The sequence below is a fragment of the Pristis pectinata genome, chromosome 4, assembly GCF_009764475.1.
Source record: "Pristis pectinata isolate sPriPec2 chromosome 4, sPriPec2.1.pri, whole genome shotgun sequence".
Taxonomy (NCBI): domain Eukaryota; kingdom Metazoa; phylum Chordata; class Chondrichthyes; order Rhinopristiformes; family Pristidae; genus Pristis; species Pristis pectinata.
The window spans coordinates 76,766,172-76,782,188 of NC_067408.1; the positions used below are offsets into that span (position 1 = coordinate 76,766,172).

Consider the following 16,017-nt stretch of genomic DNA (forward strand, 5'->3'; position numbering starts at 1 on the left):
TAAAAGCAACATTATTACCAGGCAGAATGTTATTGGCAAACTAATGGAACTAAAATAAAAAGAGAAGAAGCTGGCAGTACACAACAGGTCAGGCAGCAAAGGGATTAAAGGCTGACAATCCCCTACCTGTATCATCTTTGGGTTTTCAAAGAACTGGCTGCAGAGCTGCATTGTGTGTGACCTTTCAAAATTCCCTTTTGATTCTGCGAAGGTCCCAGCAGAGCAGAAAACTCCAGGGACCTTTCCAGATTCAAAAGGGAACATCACTTTTCAAGAAGAGAGAGAGAGAATGCAGAGTACTGTAGGCCAGTTATCCTCACATCAGGTACTGGGAAATCTTGAAATTCATGACTGAGACAGCAGTAAAGGGACACTCAGAAAATTATTATACATTTAGTTAGAGTCCAGGTTGGTTTATGAAAAATCATTGACAAATTTATTTGGATTCTTTGAGACTGCAACTCACTGGGTGGAATAAGAGTGGATAGAGTGTGTTTGGATTTTTAAATTACATTGGATCAGGTTCACCTTAAAGGGTTACTTCACAAGTTGAGTGCTCATGGTATTGATTGCTCATGGATAAAGTAGTTGAGTGATAGAAAACAGAGAGAGGATAGGTCATTTTCAGGTTTGCAAACTGTAACTAGTAGGGTGTCATATACAGATCTTAAGCGATTTATATTAATCATTGAGATGATGGGACCAAGACAAAGTTTGACAAGTAAATAAGTTGTGGGGAGGACACAAAAAATCTGCAAAGGGCTATGCGTTATATAAGTAGGCAAAAACATACAGTATATGGAGTACAAGTTGGAAATAGGGGGGTTATCTCTTTCTTAGGAGGAATAGAAAGGCATGATGTTATTTTCATGGTGTGAAAGTGATGAATGCTGTTTTTTTTTAGAGAGAGCTAGTGTGTCCCCAGAAGGAACATATAAAGTCAGCTTGCAGGAGACGATGAACAGCCTGCTGTCATGGCCTTACTGTGGGTATTCTGTCTCCCATTAACAGAGCAACCTCGTGGTATTTATTTACCCTTTTTATAGTTTTCCTCTGGATGTGATTAGAATCACAGTAGTATCTAATGCATGCCCTGGTTGTTATTTACTGAAAGTTATAGAAATGGGTGGGGAAGACAGTCAACAGGGGATGAGTTAACCATCAAAATTTTGGCAGAGAAAGGAACTAAATTGCAGATCACCATTTTTTCCAGCATCAATAGATAAAGAAAATCAAAATTTTAAAAGAAACAGGTATTCAGTGATAATGTCCATATCACAGAAGATAGTACCATCTGAGTGCTACATGTCAACTCAAATCTTATGGCAAATTGACAATTGGGAAGCAATGTTTTGATGGTCAGATTGTAAGACTGCTTAAAGCTACTCTGATATGTTACCAGACAGACATCCACAAGTGGGGCCAGTTTCTTCAAAATAATGAAGCGTGGCAAAAAAAAACCATCCTTTCAAGCACTTCCTACTCTGAGACTCATTATATGGGTCTCATTGAATGTAAACACCAGCTGAGGAAACGTCACTTGAAAAATCAAGATTCCAAACCTTTTGTATCCTCCTGTTCAAACTGCAGTTTCCTATTCTGAGCAGATACAGATCTCATTAGTGACCAGAAAAGTCTACAAAAATTAAATTACATTCTAGCTGGCCTTGACAAACAATAGTTTTTTTAAAATATATTTCTGCATTCTGGTATTGTCCATTATCTTTTCATCAATCAAATTACAGTGTTTTGTGTTGTTTTTTATGTTTTCTTATCTTCTTTTGTCTATTTCCTTTTTTATTCTCCGAGTTGTTGTCTTGCAGTGCAACTCCTTCAGTGACCTGTTTTTTATATTTTTCTTTCTCATCTTTTGTCATTGAGGAATGTAGATTGCAGATGGGAAGTGATTCAGGTTGTGATTAGCAACAATCCAACCAGGAGGTTTATACAGATCATGTTGGGATGAAGCATTGCAACTCAGAGGAAAAAGAAAGGCACATGCAGTGAAAAGCAAGAAACTTTCTGCTGCAACTTCAGTGCCCAAATATTTCCAGAGTACCCTCACTCATTTTGCTACTCTTTCCTCTGCACAGAATTCCATGCTTCCCATATCTATTCTGTTGCCCCTTCTCCACTCCAACACTTTATGCTGCACTTTACTATCATAGTTTCTCATTTTCACTCCCATATACAACCTTTTCAATTTGTATCCTTGTTCTCTGATGTCTTTTTTATGACCCATCCAATTCATAATACCCCTCAATTATCTGCAAATCTCCTGATCCACCTTTGCCCTCAAAATCTCCTTTCCATACTGTATTTCCAAAATCCTTCATGCTTTCACCACCACTTATATTCTTCCTCAGCATTTTAACCCACACTTTCCACTTCCCCAGATCACTCACCCTTCTGGAACCCCTAATTGTTTTTTGTCTTTAATTTTCACTAGTGATGTAATTCCCTGTTTAATTAGTCCCAGTTTCTCTTCCCCTTTGTGCTCAACTGCCTGCTCATACCATGGTGATCCAGCCTAGGCCATGACTTGTTTCCCACTGCCAATTAATCTGTCTCCATCTTCCAGATAACATTTCATATAATAGTGGTGTCATCAAACTCATTTGTCTTTGCCAGTAAATCAGTAGTCTGGTTCTGAAAGTGCATAAAAAACTGAGCTGTTGATATCTGACAAAGATGACAGCTGATGCTTAGGGAAGGCATGGGCAGTTGAATTTCAATAGGATGATAATAAAGCAGGTTATACAACAGGGAAGTGCTACGTTCCACAAGATTAGTGCCTGGCTGATGAATGAGAAAAATTTCTCCCACCCTGCACTGTAGTAGCATAATTGTGCTGGCACTGCAAACTGTAAGGTTTAAGAGGGTAAGGAGTGAGCCTTTAAATCCCAAATGCAGATCCATAAGTTTTGTAAAAATAGCAGTAATTCTATTCTGCCTTAGCTTTTGTAGATCGGAAAGGGGTGAAATTTCTGCAATTCGATGGCTGTATCCGATTTATGGTATCCCTGAAGCATTGCCAGCAAAATTGCCCCCTGGTAAGTCAGTAAAGGATATTTGTTTCCAGTGACACATCATCAATCATTTATAAATTGGTTAAACTGCAGCACACAACTCAAAACTATTAAATCACACTGCAGCAGTTCAAACCATTTACAAATACTGAAATGACAGTTGACATTGTCTTTTATGAAAATTGTTTCTTACTGGGTATGTACATTTCTTAGATAATTGCAGACCTAAAAACATACAAGCACAAAGTAAATAGTATAATCTATAATGTGTGTTGGTATGTTGATATGTAACTAATTATAATTAATTGTACTCCCCTCTTTATAAACAATTCCATTGGTATCAGTCTAATCAGAAGGAGAATATAATGGGCAGGTGATACATTGCCATGTATTCTTGTGCCCTAGCAAACATTAACAAGGTTTTGAATGGGTTTTACCCAGACACAAAATAACTACAGATGCCATTAAGCTGGAAAGAGTGCAGAGGAGATTTACGAGCATGTTGCTGAGACTTGAGGGACTGGGTTATGGAGACAAGTTGAGCAGGTTGGGACTTTTTTCATTGGAACATAGGAGAATGAGGGGTGATCTTGTAGAGGTGTATGAAATCATGAGGGGCATAGATAGGGTGAATGCACACAGTTTTGTTCCCAGGGTTGGAGAATCAAGAACTAGGGTGCATAGGTTTAAGATAAGAGGGGAGAGATTTAATAGGAACCTGAGGGGCAATTTTTTCACCCAGAGAGTGGTCAGTATATGAGCTGCCAGAGGAAGTGGTTGTGGCAGGTATATTAACAAGACTTAAAAGGCATTTGGACAGGTACATGGATAGGAAAGCTTTGGAGGGATATAGGTCAAACTCCAGCAAATGGGATTAGTTTCGATGGGTATCTTGGTCAGCACAGACCAGTTGGGCTGAAGGGCCTGTTTCCATGCTGTATGACTCTATGGTTACCAAGTTTTCATTATCTGTAATACTATGTACAATATATTCATATATGTATACAGGTCATACTTTTATCTAATGCAAATGGCTACTGAAAACTGCTTTTACTTGGTTTCTCCCAATCTCCTGCAAACTTGTAGTGGGAGATCAAAGAAAGAGGAAATATTGCTCTTAGTTTTTCTGCGAACCAAAACATATTGTTCTATCTCAAAGGTACAACAACTGAACCTCAAATGCACTATGGTGCCTGTGAAATAGCCACTCTTTCATTAATGGAACTTTAAGAAATCATAAACTTGGTTTGTGATAGTTACAACTGCAACTGAACTGCAGCCATGGTTAAACACGTGACTTGTGTTCTTAAAGGAGCAGCAGCTCCATCATCCTTAAAGTAACAACTTTACTTAATAATTACATACCTGGACTACATCTACCATGTTTTCAGTCTTTAAGATGTAATAAACTATAAATGCATATGCTATTTTCAGTTCAAAACATCTGACCAAATTCATTCACTGATAGAAATCATAAAATGAAAGGTGACTCACATGAGATCTTCTTCAGCCCCCACAAGAAGTAGACATACACTAAGTATTCTTTGAACGTAAAGGCATGCTGCCTCACAGCCTGATTTCATTGCTGATCACTGAAATTCCATCAGAGCCAATTCCCATCCACATTTTAAGTGTTTTCAAGAAGAATCAACTGGAATAGTTGTTGGATGGCTGAACCAGTTAGATGGCAATCTGTGATAATTCCATTTTGCAGTAAATGAAGAAGTCTAATAACTGATTGCCATGAATTGAAGTCTTCATATTACAAGACATTTCTCTTGTCCAGAGCAGTAAAACTAAAGAATATTACTTTCAGCTGAAGGGGAGCAAATTCAGAACGTACCTTTAGAATAATTACGCTGTATTTTAATTGTCTCTTATGAGTAGTTTGGCTTTAAGTTGCACTTTCTTATTGCGTATCTGCAGAGTCAGCTGCAAAATACAAGGGTTCCCCAGCTCAACCAAAACAAAGAGGTTCCAAAGACTTTTATGTCATTCCTCAGCCAAGTTGTGTAAGAAGATTGGTAGAAAATATTCCATTTATCAAAATTGATCACAATCTACTATTCACCACTTCAATATGAACAGAGGATAGTGGAGGAACAAACAATTAATTGTCTCTCAGGAAGATTGATCAGTCACTGAAATATTTTAATGAGTTGTATGGTCTGAATCAAGTCCGGAGCACCTATCACTCCTGTGTTGCTGAACTATATATATGCAGATGATACCACCGTTGTAGGCCATATCTCAAACAACGATGAGTCGGAGTACAGGAAGGAGATAGAGAGCTTAGTGGAATGGTGTCATGACAACAACCTCTCCCTCAATGTCTACAAAACCAAAGAGCTGGTCGTTGACTTCAGGAAAGGGGGCGGTGCATATGCACCTGTCTACATCAATGGTGCTGAGGTCAAGAGGGTTGAGAGCTTCAAGTTTCTGGGAGTGAACGTCAACAACAGCCTGTCCTGGTCAAGTCACGTAGAAGCCACGGCCAAGAAAGCTCACCAGCACCTCTGCTTCCTCAGGAGGCTAAAGAAATTTGGTTTGTCCCCTTTGACTCTCACCAACTTTTACCGATGCACCATAGAAAGCATCCTATCTGGATGTATCACGGCTTGGTATGGCAACTGCTCTGCCCAGGACCGCAAGAAACTGCAGAGAGTTGTGGACACAGCCTAGTGCATCACGGACACCAGCTTCCCCTCCTTGGACTCTGTCTTTACCTCTCGTTGTCTTGGTGACTCAGCCAGCATAATCAAAGACCCCACCCACCCAGGACATTCTCTCTTCTCTCCTCTTCCATCGGGTAGAAGATACAGGAGCCTGAAGGCATGTACCACCAGACTTAAGGACAGCTTCTACCCCACTGTGAAGACTATTGAACGGTTCCCTTATACAATGAGATGGATTATGACCTCACGATCTACCTTGTTGTGACCTTGCACCTTATTGCACTGTACAATCGGTTTGTAAGACAAGCTTTTCACCTTACCTCGGTACAAGTGACAATAATAAACCAATACCAATACCAATACAATTGCACTTTCTCTGGAGCTGTGAAGCTTTACTCTGTACTGTTACTGTTTTTACCTGTACTACATCAATGCACTCTGTACTAACTCAATGTAACTGCACTGTGTAATGAATTGACCTGTACGATCGATTTGTAAGACAAGCTTTTCACTGTACCTCAGTACAAGTGACAATAATAAACCAATACCAATACTAATACCAACTATAATGTTTCCAGCAATACATTGATTTTGAAGTTCTCCCTTTTGTTTTAGAACCATAGAACAATACAGCACAATACAGGCCCTTCAGTCCATCATGTTGTGCTGCCCTTCAAACCACACCTAAGACTATCTAACCCCTTCCTCCCACATATCCATCTAACTTAAATTCCTCCATATGCTTATCTAACAATCTCTTGAACTTGTCCAATGTATCAGCCTCCACCACCACCCCAGGCAGCGCATTCCATGCACCAACCACTCTCTGGGTGAAAAACCTCCCTCTGACATCACCCTTGAACCTGACAACCCTTAAAGCCATGTCCTCTTGTCTTGAGCATTGGCACCCTGGGAAAGAGGCACTGGCTGTCCACTCTATCTATTTCTCTCAATATCTTGTATACCTCTATCATATCTCCCCTCATCCTCCTTCTCTCCAATGAGTACAGCCCGAGCTCCTTTGGTCTCTCCTCATAATCCATACTCTAATCCAGGCAGCATCCTGGTAAATCTCCTCTGCACCCTTTCCAATGCATCCACATCCTTCCTATAATGAGGTGACCAGAACCGGACACAGTACTCTAAGTGTGGCCTAACCAGAGTTTTGTAAAGCTGCATCATCACTTCGCGGCTCTTAAACTCGATCCCCCAACTTATGAAAGCTATCCATCTGTGAGGCAACGTTCAGTGATCTGTGGATATGAACCCCCAGATCCCTCTGTTCCTCTACGCTGCCCAGAATCCTGCCATTTACCTTGTACTCTGCCTTGGAGTCTGTCCTTCCAAAGTGTACTACCTCACACTTCTCTGGATTGAATTCCATCTGCCACTTGTCAGCCCAGCTCTGTATTCTATCAATATCCCTCTGCAAGCTTTGACTGCCCTCTACACTATCCACAACACCACCGATCTTTGTGTTATCTGCAGACTTGCTAAACCAGCCTTCCACCCCCTCATCCAAGTTGTTAATCAATATCACAAAAAGTAGAGGTCCCAGAACTGATCCCTGTGGGACACCACTAGTCACAGCCCTCCAACCTGAATGCACTCCCTCCACCACAACCCTCTGCTTTCTACAGGCAAGCCAATTCTGAATCCACACGGCCAAGCCTCCCTGGATCCCTTGGCCTCTGACCTTCTGAAGAAGCCTACCACGCGGAACCTTGTCAAGTGCCTTACTAAAATCCATGTAGACCACATCCACTGCACTACCCTCATCAATCTTCCTGGTCACCTCCTCAAAGAACCCTATCAGGCTTGTGAGGCAAGATCTTCCCTTCACAAAGCCATGCTGTCTGTCCCTAATCAGTCCATGTTTCTCCAAATGCTCATAGATCCTATCTCTTAGAATCCTTTCCAACAGCTTACCCACCACAGACATAAGGCTCACTAGTCTGTAATTCCCTGGACTATCCCTACTACCTTTTTTGAATAAGGGGACAACATTCGCCACCCTCCAATCCTCCGGTACCATCTCCGTTGACAACGAGGACTCAAAGATCCTAACCAATGGTTCAGCAATCTCCTCCCTCACTCGCAAAGCAGCCTGGGGAATATTCCTTCAGGCCCCGGGGACTTATCTGTCCTAATATTTTCTAACAACTCCAACACATCCTCTCTCTTAATATCTACATACTCTAGAACATTACCCTCACCTACACTATTCTCAGCATCATCAAGACCCCTCTCTTTGGTGAATACTGAAGAGAAGTATTCATTGAGAACCTTAACCACTTCCACAGCTTCCAGGCATATCCTCCCACCTTTGTCTTTAATCGGACCTACCTTTACTCTAGCCATCCTTCTGCTCTTTACATACGAGAAAAAAGCCTTGGGATTCTCCTTAACCCTATTCGCCAAAGCCTTTTCATGTCCCCTTCTCACTTTCCTCAGCCCTTTCTTAAGTTCCTTCCTTGCTACTCTATATTCCTCACGAGCCCTGTCCGATCCTTGCTGCTTACACCTTACGTATGCTGCCTTCTTCTTCCTAACTAGTTGTTCCACCTCTCTCGTCACCCACGATTCCTTCACCCTACCATTCCTTCTCTGCCTCACTGGGACAAATTTATCCCTAACATCCTGCAAAAGATCCCTGAACATCGACCGCATCTCCATAATACATTTCCCTTCAAAAATGTCATCCCAATTTACACTCCCAAGTTCTCGCCTTATAGCCTCATAATTCATCTTTCCCCAATTAAATATCTTCCCGTCCTCTTTGCTCCTATCCCTGTCCATGACAATTCTAAAGGTTATGGAGCAATGGTCACTGTCCCCCACACGCTCATCCACCGATAGATCTGTCACCTGTCCTGGTTCATTACCTAAAACTAGATCTAATATGGCATTCCCTCTAGTTGGCCTGTCAACATACTGTGTCAGGAATCCGTCCTGGACACACTTAACAAACTGTGCCCCATCTAAACCCTTGGCACTAAGTAGGTGCCAATCAATATTTGGGAAGTTGAAGTCTCCCATTATAATAACCCTGTTATTTTCGCATCTTTCCAAAAACTGCCTCCCAATCTGCTCTTCAGTATCCCTACTGCTACTGGGAGGCCTACAGAATACTCCCAGGAGGGTAACTGCCCCTTTCTTGTTCCTAACTTCCACCCATATTGACTCTTGAGAGGATCCTTCTACATTATCTACCCTTTCTGCAGCTGTAACAGTGTCCCTGACCAGTACCGTCACCCCTCCTCCTCTTCTCCCCCACTCCCTATCCCTTTTAAAACACTGAAAACCAGGAATATTCAATACCCATTCCTGCCCTGATGTCAGCCATGTCTCTGTAATAGCCACAATATCATAGTCCCATGTACTTATCCAAGCTCTCAGTTCATCTCCCTTATTCTTGATGCTTCTCGTATTTAAGTAAATGCACTTTAGCCCATCCACCTTACTACTTTTATAGCCTATACTCTGCTTCTCCTTCCTCAAAGTCTCTCTACCTGTCAGATCTGACTTCTCCCCATCCCCTTCTTCCTCTGACCTACTTCTCCAGTTCCCTTCCCCCTTGCAATCTAGTTTAAACCCTCCTGAACCACCCTAGCAAACCTGGCCGCAAGGATATTGGCCCCCCTCAAGTTCGGGTGTAACCCGTCCTCTCTGTACAGGTCCCACCTTCCCCAGAAGAGATCCCAATGATCCAAATATCTAAAACCCTCCCTCCTGCACCAACTTCTCAGCCACACATTTATTTGCCATCTCCTCCTATTCCTACCTTCACTATCACTTGGCACTGGCAGCAATCCCGAGATTGCTACCCTCGAGGTCCTGCTCGCTAAACTCACTTTTCAGGACCTCATCCCTCTTCCTACCTATGTCGTTGGTACCAACATGAACCACGACTTCTGGCTGTTCTCCCTCCCGCTCTAGAATCCCGTGGACCCGATCAGTGACATCCTGGACCCTGGCACCTGGGAGGCAACAAACCATCCGGGATTCATGATCACTGCCACAGAACCTCTTATCTGTTTCCCTGATTTTTCAAATCATTTCATGGCCTCATTTCTCCTCCAACCCCGCAATCTGAGATCTCTGCTGTTTCACGAACCTAGGACTTACCCTTCCCAGATTTTCATCACTCTACCACTGGTCAACAGGCCAGGCCCTAAGCTCCAGAATTATCTCCCTCTATTTCTTTGCCTTTCTAAGTCTTTCTGCACCTCCCAGATACTCAAAGATTTTGTTCAATCCTTTGTCAGCTTGACCTAATATCTTCTTATGTGGTTTGGTGATAAATTTTGTTTGGTGATCGCATTTATGTGAAGTGCTTTGGAACGTTTTATGATGCTACAACTTTAATATGAATTCAGGTTGTGGTGGTTGACTTAAGCACATCTAAACAGTGCCATAAAATACTCATATCCAAGAATTGCAAAGATTTTTGAAATGTACTGTTAAAATTGCTGATCAAGCCCCTAAAATCTAAAAATATAAATGTTGTTTTCCACAGCTGTGATCCAGTGCCAAGCTAGACAAAGAACAGAAAAAGCAATAGAAATTATACTGACTGGTGCCGTCCCTGGTTCTTCACAGACAGTAGCGATGGAGACTGAAGCTATGACTTCTTGTACTTGTGATCATGAGGAGATTCAGGAAAACAATAGTAAGTTACAGAGTTCAATTTAGTGATTTTCTGTCTGTTTTCTTCCCCTCATTGCAAGAAATAGCCAGTCATTGCATGGCATCTCATGAAAATGTTAATGTTTTCCAAATAATTAACCTCAAGGCTTTACTGGCTGTATCGATATGAAAAACCTTGACAAAATTCTTTGTAATTCTGATTGCTTATAATGCTTTGTAGTCTACCAGGGCATATATTCCTCTTCTTTAAAAAAAGTGATTTGCAAGTACACCAATGATGGTCATTCTCATAACAAATTGGATTGAAACACAATGAAGTTTATAAAAATCACAGGAATATTTGTGGAGCTTTAATTTCTACTGACAGCTGCAATACCCCAGGGAATACATGGTAACATCTATAATACCCACTTAGGAGTCAATTACAGAGCCCCGTACACTCATATCAATTTCAATTGCAAAGAAATAATAGGCTTGTGGAATTTGTGCTATTAAGTATCGTGATTGATAACTACCTCCTGCATCAATAAAACTGAGCCTTTTTATTTCACAAGATTTCCCCATTGCCCCCACCACAATCCAGCTGACTCTCTTTATGACCAAAACACTTGGATTATGAGTGACACTTACTTCTCATATCCGTACAACGTCAACTGTAAAATATGAAGATTCCTCGCCAAGCCAAAACTGAGAAGTTCCAAAGATTCCGTATCCTTTCTCAATCCAATTGCATCAGAAAACAATTTGATTTTCAGATTGCTGAAACATTTTCAAACTAATCAACACTCCCAAAAGTAATCTAGCATAGCAATATCTTAATTCATACATTCTATTATATTTGCATAGTCAAATGCAATACTAATAGACTTAAGTGTGCAAAAAGAGTACATATAACAATATTATCACTTTGATAAAGTCACCTACTAATGCACCTACCAAGGCTTATGTGCACATCCAATTATTTTTATATTGTGTATGCAGTTATCAACCCGCCAATAACCACCTCAAAAGTAGTCCTAATATTCACACAAACTATATGGTCACCCTTGCTGCACTTCGCCTGTAGTTGTTTGGTAATGAAAGTTATTTCTCATCTTGATAAGCAGAATTTTTCATCAAAGAGTAAATATACAACTTGACATTGATAGCAATGAAGTTTACACTAAGTTATTTTATTAGGTCATTATTTCTAATAGATTTTCCCTCTTACTGATGATTAGGGCTAGTCGTTTTGCAGTAATTTGATTTACTCACACCACAAAAATGAATGGGTTAATACTATTGGGCCATTGCTAGTTCCATGGCTTACCCATGTATTCCTTTGTAAGCCCCAGTTTCCAGCACTCGTATCAGTCTACTTTGATAGTCGCATCTTTCTTCCCTGACTCTGTGCTTCCAGCTGCCCCTGTCCTGCTCCAATGAATTCAAGACACAATAATCTTTAGTCCCTTTCCCAGCTCTAGGCTGCATTGAAATGAATGGGAGACATCAGCTCTGTTTTTATGATTTATCCAAATTAGTTATAATGATTTCATTTTTTGTGGGTGAGCAATCTTTTTTTGCTTGAATGTAAAGATTATTTTTAATTTTTTTTGTGAACAATGTTTTATGTGTTCCAAATATCACTGATTGCTTGTGAAAGACAATTTCTTTCACTATAATAAAAAGGCCACAACCATGCTGACAGTGGGTCTGTCGGGTGGAGCCTCTCCAGCTGTCGAAAATATTTTGTGAGTACAGTCTGCGCTGATAAAGTCTCAGTGTTGCACAGGCCATTCTGAAATGCTTGGAACTAAGATCCTAGCGAAGATTGTGTTGGAGGCCGCAGTGGAGTAACCAGTGTGGCCCAGAGGCAGGCAATAAGCAACTTCAGGAGAATGGAAAATCTGCCACAAATTATGTTGTGGTTGAGTATAAGATCTTAGGTTGCACTTGGGAGGTGCTTCCTTGATTATTTAAAAACAAGATTTTCTCAAAAAGAAGCCAAGATCGGCAGATAAGTTCTTTTGCCAAAACATTAGAGACAAACAACACTTAAAAAAATAACATTTTCCCAATAACATTAGCAGTCGTTTAGTGTGCAATAAAAATGAATAGAAGAAAAAAAGGTAAAACAACATTGGAAAGTGCTAAAATGAGTATGGAATTATAATGATCCAAAGACTTGTGCCCCTTCCCAAACTTTCACTGTAACTATGGCAGAAAAGATATGAGAAAGACTGTACAATGAGTTAGGTGCCAGTTATATCGATTATAATCTAGCATTTAAACATTTGTTTGCCCGGCCAAAGGCCATTCACACAGCAGTGTCTGTGGTGTGGGGTTCCTGCATCAGTGTTCCTTGATGTTAGCCTTCAACGGATCTGCCACACAAACAAGTACCAGATTTTCCAGTGGCACGTGTCTAAGACTTGCATAATACTTGCATAACAGGGTTAAATTAAATACCAAAACCAGGAACAAAGCTTTATCTCTTCAAATATTACATATAAACACTTTGTGCACAATAGAATGACTGAAAAGAAAGATCGGTTCATTTGACCTGGTGAAGTCAACTACCAAGGGAAGGAGACACTGCAATGCGCAAATTTTTTTTACTGAGATTTAAAATAATATTCAGTTTCATGTATATATTTCAGAAGCTATGCAAGATATATAATAAATGATAACGCACATAGATCAGGAGTATGTAACCAATGTCACCATCCATGACCATAGCAGAAAAATTGCATGAATAAAGTTTGCTTTTTTTGTTAAGTTCTCAAATGATATGGGTAAATCTGGAAGTATACAAGGTGTGGCTGCTTTAATTGTTATTCCAGTTGTGTATTTTCCACTGAATGTTCCTTCAATTTTCACGGACACAAAGCAGGTGGATCCACTTTTGGTAATGTGATTTAAATAATTTTATTAGACTTCTTTGAATGGATCATTCACCAGGTGGAGTTAGATTTTCTTCTATGAGCAGAGTTTTAATGTGTATAATTGACTGTGAAATGTTGGGTGAGAAATTTGAACACAAGCAGGTCATCAACCAGAAGCAGGCAATTGGTATTTGAACAAATGAAAAGGAGCAGTGCAGGAGGAATGAAAGAGAATCATTCTGCTCATGGACTGGGCCATAACATGTTGTAGTCTGGTACTAAATGAAACCCATCAGTATTAAACAAGCAAGGGAAAGGTGATTATATTTTGTGCCACAGGTTAATGGAAGTGTAAGCTATTAATAATGACTTGGGAAATTGGGCATCTGAAACCTGAGTCAATGGGGAAAGCAACCAGTTACCTCAATAATGAATCACATTGAAAGGTTGTGAACTCATGGCTCAAGGATTGAGAAGGCAAAAAAACTTCTGTTTCCTATATTGTTAAAGTTTTTCCATGGCTATAAAGAGTCCGAGGAAATTCTGAAAGGGAAGTGCGAGGTCCAATGTCAAATTCTTCTTGATCATGTGATTTTAATAACACATCAAATATGAAACAAAAAGTAAAGAGGGGAAGAAAATAGAAGTTAAAAGCATAAAATAATTACAACCTCCAGTAAAATTAACTTATGAAAGCACGAGATTCTACAATTGTGAAACTAAATTTTCCATGCCATATCATTTAATTGTAAGGATACTTAAATTGAACCACAATTAACTTCTTGTGGTACGCTTACTTCATGGCCTTCAGTGCTTTTCAATCCCGAGGCAGGCAACTACATTTTCATTTCATGAAGTTGAGAGTGGAGCTCTGCATCTTCAGCAGCAATTTTGGGATTTCATGTTGAAACATCCATCTGCGTTTGGTTACAAATTATGCCTCAGTGTAGTTAAAAAACAGGTTATTTGAAATAAGTTGTCATTGGGAAGCTTTTCATTGAAAGTTCAGCATCACAACATTCTAAACTGCTGATAAATTGCCAAGAGATGATGTCACCCATGGAAGATGTTTATATGATAGAAAACTAAAGCCGGCTAATAAAACAAGTCTTATTTGTTGTTTACCTGCTGCCTACATAAGAGTATCTAATTGATTCATTGTTTGGGATTAATATATTTTAATTTTCATAGATGTTGCAGGAGTTGCCTTGTCAAAATTGCCCTGATTGCTTTCTTATTATTGCATTTGCATTTCTACACAAAATTTCCGAGAGATGACTGGTTTAATTTGCCTTTTGCCTTTTAAAGCAAGGAAGATCCTAAATGTCAATATCACCAACAATTTGTCCTGGTCCAGCCACACAGACACTATGGCCAAAAAAGCACACCAATGCCTCTACTTCCTCAAAAGACTGAGGAAATTCAGCATGTCCCCAATGACTCTTATCAATTTTTAGAGGAGCACCATAGAAAGCATCCTATCCAGATGCATCACAACTTGGTATGGCAACTGCTCTATCCAAGACCGCAAGAAACTGCACAGAGATGTGAACGCAGCTCAGTCCATCACACAAACCGACCTCCCCTCCATTGAGTCCATCAACACTTCCCGCTGCTTTGGAAAAGAGGCTAACATTATCAAAGACCCCTCCCACCCTGGACATTCTATCTTGTCCCCTCTCCCATCGGGCAGAAGATACAAAAGCCTGAGAGCACGAACCACCAGACTCAAGGACAGCTTCTGTCCCACTGTTATCAAACTCCCAACCTACCTCGCAGAGCCTCTTGCAATTTATTTGTCTACCTGCACAGTACTTTCTCCGTAACCACAACACTATATACTGGATTCTGTTTTCTTTTTCTACCTTGATGTAATTATGTATGGATAATCTGTCTGGATGGCATGCAAAACAAAAGCTTTTCACCATATCTCAGTATATGTGACAATAATGATAAACCAATCCTTATTAGCGACTGCAGACCAATTGTTTAATTCAAATTTCCTGTTGATTAACTTGTGCTGCAGACTGAACTAAATTTATTTCCAGCTTCCAGTTCTATCCCAAAAACTGCATAAACAATTCTCTCTGTATTGAAACCATTAATTCCATCTTGGTTTTCTGTGATTCTGCTGTGAATTAAGAGAGTTGAATTTAGATGAGTAATTGCAGGGAGCCAGGAATTAAGCACAACTCTCCTGGAATCTAACAAATCCAGGGGAATTTCTGGCCCTGTAACAGACTGCTGGTTGTGTGTATTTCTGTGCTTTTGTTTTTACACTGGCCCTGACAGTTTAGATTCCAAGAGAGGTGTGTTTAATTCCTGGCTCCCTGCAATTACTCATCTAAATTCAACTCTCTTAATTCACAGCAGAATCACAGAAAACCAAGATGGAATTAATGGTTTAAATACAGAGAGAATTCTTAAGTGTGCCAATCTTCTGAGATCTGAACCCATGAAAGGCAGTGTTAAAGCATCTTATGTACCAGCACTTTTCTTTTTGTGCTATTCTCTTAAATCCTCATCAACATTTCTCTCAGACCTTTTATCAAGGACTTCAATCTGTGTAGTGTCTTCTTGAAGCATTAATTTCCTGAACACTCCCAACATTTTGTTCCACAGATTGTTGAGATGTAGGTCTATATCTCTGACTTCCCACACTGTGAATTCTGGATTTCAAGTACGTTGCCATGGGAAATTGCCAAGTTGAGGCCAGGCATTTCCTTATAAAAGGAAAAGAAATATTTGTATTAATGGTGCCTGCTCTTTTAGATTGAATTGATGAAGAAGAATTAAATG

At 40.2% G+C, this 16,017-nt stretch overlaps 1 protein-coding gene across 1 annotated transcript in view; it reads left to right on the top strand.

Annotated features, from left to right (window-relative positions):
• LOC127569658 (cilia- and flagella-associated protein 47-like) overlaps positions 1–16,017 on the top strand; it is a 401,309-nt gene that overhangs the window by 349,516 nt on the left and 35,776 nt on the right. Inside the window, 2 exon segments of the mRNA XM_052014458.1 lie at positions 2,959–3,053; positions 10,224–10,376. Coding sequence (XP_051870418.1) covers positions 2,959–3,053; positions 10,224–10,376 — 248 coding nt within the window.